Source organism: Lolium rigidum, chromosome 7, assembly GCF_022539505.1.
Source record: "Lolium rigidum isolate FL_2022 chromosome 7, APGP_CSIRO_Lrig_0.1, whole genome shotgun sequence".
Classification (NCBI taxonomy): domain Eukaryota; kingdom Viridiplantae; phylum Streptophyta; class Magnoliopsida; order Poales; family Poaceae; genus Lolium; species Lolium rigidum.
Window position 1 is genome coordinate 302,069,276 of NC_061514.1, and position 11,256 is coordinate 302,080,531.

The 11,256-nt window shown below is 47.2% G+C and overlaps 1 protein-coding gene across 1 annotated transcript in view; it reads left to right on the forward strand.

The window, feature by feature from the left end:
• The window catches only part of LOC124675854 (glyoxylate/hydroxypyruvate reductase HPR3-like), a 52,242-nt gene extending 42,474 nt beyond the window's left edge, over nt 1-9,768 (forward strand). The window contains exon 2 of the mRNA XM_047211924.1: nt 9,237-9,768. Within this exon, the coding sequence (XP_047067880.1) occupies nt 9,237-9,768 (532 nt within the window). The remainder of the gene's footprint in view (nt 1-9,236) is intronic.
• The last annotated feature ends 1,488 nt before the right edge of the window (nt 9,769-11,256 follow it).

Here is an 11,256-nt window from a genome sequence, read left to right on the forward strand (position 1 = left end):
GTCCACGATCCAACTCCTCACACGGATCGTGCTCTGATCCATCGGTCTCTCCGCATCCTCAGCTCCTCATCCCAGCTCCAACTGCGCGCGCTTTCTCTCTATAAATCCCCTATGCAGCTATGGTCATCGTCCTCCGATGTCGCCTCATCGTTCCTCCAAAGATTTCTCTGCTTCCACCACATATTCCATCATCTTCCGCTCATGAATTCTATCTAGTATCTACGCTGCCGGTGACAGCCGTGCCCATGGCATGGCATGGCATGGCGAGGAAAGGCCATGCCGACAGACAAAGGCGTGCATGCTCCCTAAGAAGTAAGAACTCTGTAGTGTTTTTCTTGATCCATCTTCATTATGATTTGTTCTGGGCATATATTGATTCACGCCTTGCGGTGCAGCGGCACGCAGATCATATGGCGCTAGCTGCTGGAGGTGAAAATGGAGATGCAGGCATATATGCGCGTGTCCTCGCCGCCGCGCGCCGTCCACTTGCCAACCAGCGTACGTACGGCGGTGCCTTGTTTTTTTTTCCACGATCTCTTGTTGTGTTTCACTTGATTGGATTTTGAGCAGCAGCTACTATACGCAGGAGATTGAATCCATATACGTACTGGACAGCTTACTGAGGTAAAGCTACCAGGTACGTAACTGAACTTTGTAAAGTCTGAACATTGTGAACTTTCCATCAGTTGTAAAACTCGATGTCCATGAATTTGAAGAGCGTCTGATCGGATCTTGAGTTCAGCTATGTACGATTACGGCGTGTGTCCTTTAAATCATCTCCATCAATTCCAAAACTCACACGTAAAGTCATGTGGTTCCCGTAACTCTGTAACCTGGACATGCTAACAGCTGACTGAATTTTACAAGTCTGAATGAACTTAGTCTCATCTTTGATGCGTTGTAAAGAAATGATGCCTACACGAAAAAGAGAGGATGCTGCAGTCATCTTTGATCCCTGAACTTGATAAAAAGAAAAAGACTCGATAGAGCTAACTGAACTACCTGAACTTGATAAAAAGAAAAAGTCTCGACACCCGGCGCTCTGTCCCTCATTCCTCTGTCTCTCGCGATGACTTCAACTCCGGAGCTCCATCTGGCCGGAACGCTTCCAACTACGGCGACATCTCGTCTCCCCCCGACCCTGGCCCTCCTCCCCTCCGTCCCCAGTTCCTCCCGTCCGGCGTTAGGTCGATGCCGCCGCCCAAGCCTCGCCGATGAGAGGGGCGGCGCACCCAGGAGCCAAGACGTCACGGCGGCTTGTTCGACGGCGCGGGCGTGCACCGTAGCACGGTGGGCGACGTTCCTTCGACCTCGCCGCCTCTTGCGTCGCGCGCGTGGCCGAGGGGTTCTGCGCGCCAGTCACCGTGCGGCGCCCGACGACAGGGCAGGGCCCGATGACCGGGTGGGACGCTTCAACCTGCTCGGCGGCAAGATCTACCGCGGTGACCTCGACGCCGGTCAGGAGCTCGTCGAATTGGGCATCCCAAGGTCGCTGGAATGAAGTGCTGCCTGATGCACACGCTGTTTGGTTTCTGCTCTGTTCTCAGCATTAGTTAGGTGTAAAATATTCAGCCCAAATCTATTTAATTTGGATGCACAACTCTGTAAGAGCCTTTTTTTTTATCCTCTCTTAGCCTATATGTAAATGGAGAAGTTTATATCATGAAGATGTAATTTAGTCTTTTTGTTAATTGGATTGGAGGTGCCTCATTTCATATGTACAATCAACCTGGGAAAAACCTTGCAAGAGTTGCACGGTTACGTGTTTGTAATATCTTCTTGTTTATTGAAATTCCTAGCATCTAGTCCTTATTTTCTAATCGATCATTTTATTTCTATTTTCAGGTGTCAGGAGGAGGGGTACATGGAAGCTCATCTTTTCAACCGCAAGGCCTTGATGCTACCGTTTAATAGCTCATCGATATCGGCATTCGTAAGTACCGACTCTGCGCACGCTCAAATGGATTGCTTCCTAATGGAGACACTACTTTGGTTCTGCATTGTTCCTCAGCATTAGGTGTATTCAGTCCAGCTCTGTTTCATTTGGATGCACCACTTTGTTTAGCACTTGCAGCTTAATTAGATTGAGAGAAAGATTTTACTGATATTTCTCATGCTTCAGCTGTCTCTGACTTTTTGTCTTTAGGCCCAAATAAATTAGGCGGTGGAAAGGAGTCGGTTGTTTCTTTATCTCTGTGTGCTTAAGTTGTAGTGAATGATGAACCATATACGCTTCATGAAATCTTGTTCCTTACATCATTAGAGTGCTAACTCACCAAGCCTACTTTCCATATTTCTCTAATATTCACTCCCTGGTTTGTGTACTATTCGAGTCATTTTGTCATAGTTTCAAATATGGATAGTTGCTTAAATCTTATTTGCTGGCTAGTACATATTAGTAAAATTCTGTGTAAAAATCTTTAACACATCTTCATATTATGTGTAAAAATCATTTCTTTAATACATCTTCATATTTCTTATATATTTGTGCATCTTCAGATGTTGTTGGCAGTAATCACTAATCACTACATTATGACTAGTCTAATGCTGCAAGTTTGCTAAGCTACTGAATTGTGACCAGTTGTCCTATTGACGTGAGATAAAAATCAGGCTATGGCATGTCTTTCACCTAGTTTGTTGTGGCTGCTATTTACTTACATTTAGAAGTTTATATCATGAAGATATAATTTAATCGTTTTGTCAATTGGATTGGAGGTGCCACATTTTATCTGTACAATCAACCTGGGAAAAAACCTTGAGAGCTGCAAGGTTACAGGTTTGTAAAATCTGCTCGTTCATTGAAATTACTAGAATCTAAGTCCTTATTTTCTAATTGATTGTTTTTTTTTCAGGTGTCAGTAGTAGGAGGAGTACATGGAAGCTCCACTTTTCAACCTCAAGGCCTTGATGCTGCCGGTTAGTAGCTCATCGGTATCTGCATCCGTAAGTACACACTCAAATGGATTGTCTTGGTTGGGTATGAAGTGTTTCCAACGGTCCTAGCTCTCGGAACACTTCTATCTGGATCAGACGATGTCCCCTAACTCTAGTCTGGTGGTGGTTTTCGTCGGTTTTCCTTAATTAACCGCGCTTGTATGGTTTTTAGGTCGGGTTTCCCTTATTAACCGGACCATTTCCCCTCTTCCTATAATGCAATGCGGGAGCTCCCCGCCCTCTGACGAGGTTCCGTCAAAAAATGGATTGTTGCCTAATGGAGACACTATTTTGTTCTGCATTGTCCGTGAGCATTAGGTGTATTTAGTCCAGCTCTGTTTCATTTGGATGCACCACTTTATTTAGCACTTGCTGCATAATTAGATCGAGGGAAAGATTTTACTGATCTTTCTGTTAAAATACTGCAAGCTGCTTACTGTGTAAGTATATGTACTTATTTTGTGAGTCATGTAATACTGAATGATGGATATCTTTTTGAGAGAAAAAATCCACACATTTGAGACTTTGAGTGGCTTAGCCTTCTTATGTCAGCATACATAGTGCTTGCTGGACACCTTTGCTGGCCCTGATCCTATTTAATATTGCAAAACATTCTTAATTTTTTAGGTACTCTTGCTAACAGAGGTGAACATGCAATCACCACACCAGCATCAGCGAGCTACAACTCATGTAAGTCAAGCACTTTTTGCTCTATGCTTCTTCAGTTGGATGTGTCAGTGCTTACCTGGTAAACTTGGCTAATTTCAGAGGGGATTCCCAAGGTCCTTGTCATCCCTGATGTGGGTTGCTGGTTATCTTGACTATCTCCTTCCACAATAGAGTACTATTTGTCATTCATACAAGAGTAGTGGTGCACTCATTTCTGAAACAATCCATTACTTTTTTATTGCTTGCTAAGTAGTGTTGTTGCTTCTATATCACTCTGTCCATCCGCTGAATCGTAGGTTTAATTTTCAAATTATAAACAAACAACTTGTATGTATATTTAACTATAAAGGTGTCATAGGTTGTTATGATGAAGGCAAACAAGCTCCCTCTTCTGGAAGTGTTGAGGACATCTCTTGCAGAATAGAACCTGATTATTGTGATTAAATTCCCTAATGTATAGCAAAACCGGGCCATGGCCTGCCCAATATTTTTGTACTAGAATTTTTTTAACCCCTAACCATGTGAGGCATATCCCACCAGCAGTCAATGCCTCCCCATGTACATTATTACAGTTTGGTAGCCTGGCCTGCCCATGAATCATTTTGAAGCTCCACTAATGAATGCTGAAGTGAAAATGCATCTAAATATCTAAGAAATGCAGATACATGTGCTTTTGAATATCTATATGATATTTGTTATACCTGCCTATATCAATCCTGAAGTTGATAGTTTCCCTAATGCTCAATCTTTCTTGTGGAGGTTGTGCATTATTGCATACACACATGGCATACTATATTGATTTATTGCTTTTATTATGGTCAAGATTTTATGACTAGATGTGGCTACTGGCGGGTCTTCATTAGCTTTTGTCCATTGCTTTTTGTTTATTAGCAATGCGAGTTATTGAACTATTGATGTGTATTTGACTAGTTGTACGTGGATAATAAGTTTTATTATGGTGTTGCAGAGTCTACTGGTAGATAGCAAGCTTGTTTTTTTTTTGGATCTAATATCATTTGCTAATCTTATAGTGGTTAGCAACTCGGCCTTATGAAATCTTTTGGTGGTTTTCATGTACAAGTTTGCTTTGAGAATCTCCTGTTGCTAAACTCGATTTTCTAGCTGTCAAAGATGTGTTAATGTGAACCGTCTGTCTTGTGTATAGCAATATGCTACTCGTTTATGTAGTGTTTGTTAAACACTAAGAATCTTAGGTGCCCACATTTGTGAACAAAACATCTTAATTCTTTTACATCCCTCACGATTTGATTCTTTTGATGTGGATAATATCACCAATGGTACATGCTGGCATGCTACAAGGTGTTTATTGTGACCGGCCTAATGATGTTATCCGGAGGCATTTCAAGTGCAATATTGATGCCATGGTGTGTATTCAAGAGTATATGTAGGTTGTCGCATCTTTAAAATTATTTTAGCATATCGATATTGTTGTTATATTGAGTGAATATTTACGGTTAGGAGAGGGGACAATATATTTTGGTTTTAGAAGAATATTATTCTGCCCTGCTTGGTGTTGCAGGTCCTCCTCTTCAAGGAACTCCATATGTGCACATTTATCTACTTGCCGGTTCTCTGACAATCTTGAAGGAGAACCATCAGTGCCCTATGCTGCAGCGGCGCCATTGCGACTTCGTCGGTGCCATGTGGGTCACCAAGTCAATCGTGTGAAGAAGATAATCAGGTGCTCATGGGCTGGCATGGAAAACATGTGTCTGACAGTAGCATTTGAATTTGAGTGTGTATAACTTACAAGCTGCACTATATCTCGTGTTTACTTTGTAAATATTTTAGCTAGGTCATAGAATTCCCTAGCTTTACATGCAAACTATGACGGATATAGAGTCTTTTGAAACCCTGGAAGTGTGTGAATACTTTGCCTAATGAGTAGTCTGTGTGCACCTCTTGGTTAGCCTTGACCTAATTTGTACATATCACTTTCCCTAAAGCACATGGGCATTGTATAAGTTTTGTTTTGCCTACTCGCAGGTCAAAGCACATATATTTTATACCATTCCATTATGAAAAGTGTGATGCAATAGTCTTATTCTTTAGAGATAGGTAATTTCTGAGCTTAATTATCACGGGCATGAAGGAAGGCAAAATGGTGTCATCTTCTGTCACCACCGACCTCAGTTGTATGATGTTACAGCTGGTATTGACATGATATCTATCTGATGAAGTACAGGTGGAACATGGTGAGCTAGGTGACAGCGCCGAGTGGAGACCAGGCCTCGCGTTCGGCTTCCTGATGGCTTCTCAAACAGCACATGCATGCGGAGAAGAGAGCCTTGCTTGCTTTTTAGGAATTAAGGATGAAAGGTATTAATCTATTTGTACCGGTTCAAGGAGCATCTTTTGTTAATTTCCTTATATACATTAATATTCGTGGTGTATGCCTGGTGGTGATCCTCACCAATGCCACCATGCGGAGCGACATCAGCAGCCAGAAACAAGTGCAGTAGCAGGTCGCTCAGCTCCAGCTCCAAAGGCAACTCACTATCGCAAGGCCGAGAACCCCCTGCCGCATCCACCACCCAGTCTCCGTCGCTGGATTCTTTTATGCAGGAGGCGTGCATGCCTTGAGAAAGAGTCCCTATGGATATGATCTCATTATATGTGGTGGTAGATAGATATGTGATAACTGTCATTTGTTTCTAACCCTTTTGATTCATGAAACATTCTCCAAGTTTCTGAGAACGGGGAAAGTTGAGAATGAAGTTGAGACCCATGTTTTTTTTCCACATTGGATGAGAAACGCCACTGGCTTCTAATTTGGTTCAAACCATTATCTCTTTGGTTGCCATTATTCTATTGGTTTGAAGAAAAATACATGCATACGTATATATTGTAGTTCGGAAGTGTGTTGTTCATGGATGCATAACTATTTCAGCACATTTGTATAACATATTGGAAAAAACCGACCCTCGTTGCATTGTGTTGTATTTTTTTTTGTGTGCACATAAGCTCAGCTTGTTATTAATTGGTGAAAACAAAATAAAATTCTCTCTAGTCGATGGAAACAAGAATACTCTGATGGTTTGAAGCTGTTGTCAAGTTTGATTCACGCTAAGCAAAAGCAAACTCATGGCCGAGGGAGAAAACAAAGCAATACACCATACATTAATCAGTACACAAATCCAGCCGCATCTCTTGGAAACAGATAGAAAAGTTAGGACGCGAACAAAAAAAAACTCGCAGGAAACATATAGGAAAAGGCAGTGATTTGTAGAAATAGCTTCGTATTAAGATGATCAAATCACCGAAGGAGAAGAGAAAGCAAAACACCATGCAGTAATTAGGACAAAAATCGAGCCGCATCGGTAGGAAAACAGAAAAGCATTTTTTTTAAAAGATCTGAAACAGAAAAGTAGAGACGTGAAAAAACGCATTGAATAGCTAAGGAAAGGGAGTAATTTCTGGAAGCGGCTAACAAGAATTTTTTGATTGTTTGAAGATATTGACGCCTTAAGAAAAGCAAACCCATCACAGAGGCATAAAAGAAAGCAATACATTAATTAGGACCCAAAATCGAGCCGCACCTCTAGCTAGGAAACAGGAAAGTCAAGACGTGAAGAAAAAAACAAACACGCATAGAACAGATAGGGAAAGCCAGTGATTTGTGGAAGCAGCTACGCTATATTAGGAGGACCAAATCAATAGGTAATGAATGGCTGATTTTACGGCCGAGCTGTTTCTTTCTTTGGTTTGGCAAGCCACGTCACGGATCCGGATCCGTCGCTCGCTGTGCCTTCGTGTATGGACGTGAGCCGTCCATCCCATCTCCTGTTTCGCGTCGTTTTGGATTGCCGGCCGGGAAAACGAAAAGTGGGCGGGAGATGAAAAACCGCGCCACATTTTGAACGAAAATTGAGGCTTGGCCTTGGCCTATATATATGAGGAGGGGTGTAGTTCCAACGCGTGCGTCGTGTGTGACGACTTAGACTTTGACTCTTACTCGGCGAGGAGAGGAGAGGAGAGGAGAGGGTGCCCTATTCGATCGACCTCTGGGCAACCTGCCTTCATGCATGGTAAGAAGTAATTGTGTGCGATTTGTCTTTCGATCTGTTGGGTGGATCAATCGAGTCGTTGCGCCACACATCTTGTTTCCTGAAAAGCGCGCGGCGGATCGGATGTCAGCCATCCCCTTATTTCAGCGCCGTAGGAGGGAGACGTACTAATCAGTTTTTCTTCAGCAACGCGTCGATCGATTGATGTTGTAACCGAGTTTGTTTGCACCGTAGGTAAACTAGGATTACTACTGTAGTAGGAGCCTAGTACATAAGGTAGGTATAAACTAATCAGTTTGGCTGCAGATGCACGTTTGAGCATAGTTGCGTGCCTACACACATGTACGTAATTGTTGTTTTTTTTTTGTTAGAAGGAATACAAATGATTTCATGGTCTCTCGGTGGTTATTTAAACTTGGAGCTTGGTTTAATCGCGAGTGCAGGAGAAAGTCTCTAGTGATCGCGAGTCACAGTCACAGTACGTACAGCGTGTTGCGGAGGAGAGTCACCGAATCGATCGACCGCTTTTTCGTTTTTCTTTTCTTTAATCCAGCTAGGCAGGCTGGCGTGATCACACACGTACGTTGAGCGCTTTTAATATCCAGATCCAGCTACCAGGCGTCACGTGTGCGCGCGCGCGGGGGTCCGACGCGTCAACGATCAGCGGGACGATCGACGTTGCTTCAGGAGCGCCTTCTGGGCGGCGTGGCGAACTCCGGGATGAGCCCGAGCTGTGGCGGCACATCTACCTGTCCGCCGTCCCGCCCTTCACCCCGCAGGCTACTCTTTTGTTTGTTGGAACAGTATAACTAGAACATATAAGCTGTAATCCCATCATCCGGCCTCTGACGACGTACAACAAGAGATCAACTCCGACTCCAAGTTCTCGCCTGAAACCATGCAGTTACGATGATCTCAGACATCCCAACAACCAATCCAACTACTCCGTATCAAAGAATCTTCAAATAAATTACTCGATCGTAGTTAAATTTTTTTACAGTATCTCCGTTTTATGATAGATAGAAGAAGCCGTTTTAGCAAAGTATTTTAGTTTGGTAAAACGGGTCATATTAGGAAGGAAACAGAATGATAGCCACATTCGGTCGTACTCTACAGATAGATAGCGACGCCGCATCCGAATTTCGCATCACGGCCGCATCCGCAAATGCCGTCCGTGCTCGTGCTCTACCGCCTGAAGCCGGACGTTCTCGCTGACCTCGCCGGCCGCTTCCGCCTCCTCGACTCCCACGCCTCGCCGCTCCCACTGGACGCCTTCCTCGTCGCCGCGGCCGCCGACGATGACCCCCCGCGCGCGGCCGTCGTCCCAGGCAGCGGCGTCGTCCGCATCGACGCGGCGTTCCTAGACGCCGTCCCGTCGCTGGGCTGCGTCGTTTCCGTGAGCGCGGGCCTCAACCACGTCGACCTCCCCGAGTGCGCGCGCCGCGGCGTCGCCGTCGCCAACGCCGCGGGGATATACTCCGCCGACGTCGCCGACTACGCCGTCGGCCTCCTCATCGACGTGCTCCGCGGCGTCTCCGCCGGCGACCGCTTCCTCCGGCGCCGCCGCCACGAGTCCCTCCTCCTCTCCCCCGTCGGCGGATCCAGCCTCCGCGGGAAGCGCGTCGGGATCATCGGCCTCGGCAGCATCGGATCGGGGATCGCGAGGCGGCTCCAAGCATTCGGATGCGTCGTCTCGTACCACTCCCGGCGGCAGAAACACGACATCTCCTACACCTACCACCCCACGATCCTCGACCTCGCCGCGAGCTCCGACGTGCTCGTGGTGGCGTGCGCGCTGACCGCCGAGACGCGGCACGTGGTGGACAGGGCCGTGTTGGACGCGCTGGGGAGCGGCGGCGTGCTGGTGAACGTGGCGCGCGGGGCGAACGTCGACGAGGCGGAGCTGGTGAGGGCGCTGGCGGAGGGCAGGATCGCCGGCGCCGGGCTGGAGGTGTTCGAGGACGAGCCCAACGTGCCGGCGGAGCTGCTGGGCATGGACAACGTGGTGCTGACGCATCACCAGGCCGCGTACACCCTGGAGGCCATGGCCGACCTCGACCGCCTCGTGGTCGGCAACCTCGAGGCCTTCTTCGCCGGCGCGCCGCTGCTGACACCCGTCCTCCAGGTCTTGGACTGATCGTCCACAAAACTTGAGCTTGGAACTGAAAGAGACTTTGAGTCTTTGTACGGTGGATTCGGAACAGAAAAACTCATATGTTCTCTGCGCAAGTTCTTCAGATCGTGATCTTCTTGCGAGCTGAAATGTTTGGTTCACTGCCATTAATTTCCAGCGCGATGTCGTCTTCTTACACAGCAGTGTGTCCTCCACCACACACCGTGTCTGCTGGTGGCTTTACTCTCCCTGTCCCTACAAACGTTTCAAGGCCAGTGGAGAACATGAGGCCACCGCCACCGCCCAGCCACGAGAGGCCGCTGGTGCTCCTGGCGCAGCCGCTCTTCCCGGAGTTCGCCGCCGCGCTCGCCGGCCGCTTCCGGTTCGCTCTGGCCGCTGACGCGGACGCAGCGGACACGGCCGAGGGGAAGGTGCTCCTCGTGGGGTTAAAGCCTGTGACGGACGAGCACCTGGCCGGGTTCCCGGCGCTCGAGCTCGTGGCGGGCATCTCTGTGGGCGTCGACCACGTCGATCTTGCCGCCTGCAAGCGCCGTGGGCTCAGCGTGACTAACGCTGGTGCTGCGTTCGCCGTCGACTCGGCCGACTACGCCGTCGGTCTCGTCGTCACGGTATTCCGAAGGGTGGCTGCTGCTGAGGCGTACGTCCGCGGCGGCAGGTGGTCGGCCGACGGGGATTACCCTCTCGCTACCAAGGTTTTTTTTTTTAATAATAGGCAAAGATTTGCCCGACTTTAAATTAATAAAGCCAACAAGGTAGCAAGGTTTAGATACATACTGCTGGGCATTACAGCTTCGCCAACGCACACATAAGCATAGAGTTTCTAAACAAGATTCATGGAGACAGAGAAAAGCCACATCATATAAGGAGAGGTCTTCATGCATTCCAGGCCGTCCCAGGCACCCCACCATGGCACGGGCTACTCCATCATGACATCGCTGGCCCGAGAGACGCGTACAGCTCCCTTAGCTCGCGCACCATCCAGATTTAAGCCCTCCTTTTCTCTTGACTTGCATTTTAGGCTCCACAATCTGCAAAAAAATGATGATTTTGTAAACGATGTCGATTTGGGTTAGCAATAATTTTTCTTTTCAATAGCAAGTTTATTGCGCACATTCCACAGGCGCCCAAGGCCGGGCAAGAAAAAGGATCCACAACAACTTTCCGGGGTAACCCGAGAAGCTAGACAAGATATCATGGAACCGGGCAAAGTTAGCGGGCGCCGGTTGCACCCGAGCAGTCGGCGCGTGATCGACCACGCGAAGATCGCCAAAGAACGAGGAGAAGAAGATATGGCTAACATCCTCCGGCGCACCACACGGGGCACATAGGCCGTTTGACGGACCATGTCGAGTAAGGATCTGCGGTGCCGAGGGCGGCTTATCCGGGGCTAAGCGCCGGGAGAAGATTTTGATTTTTAGCGGAACCGAGGCTTCCCACAGGTCTTTGAAATGAGCCACCGTCGTGCCCTTCGACGAGCATAGCATACATGGA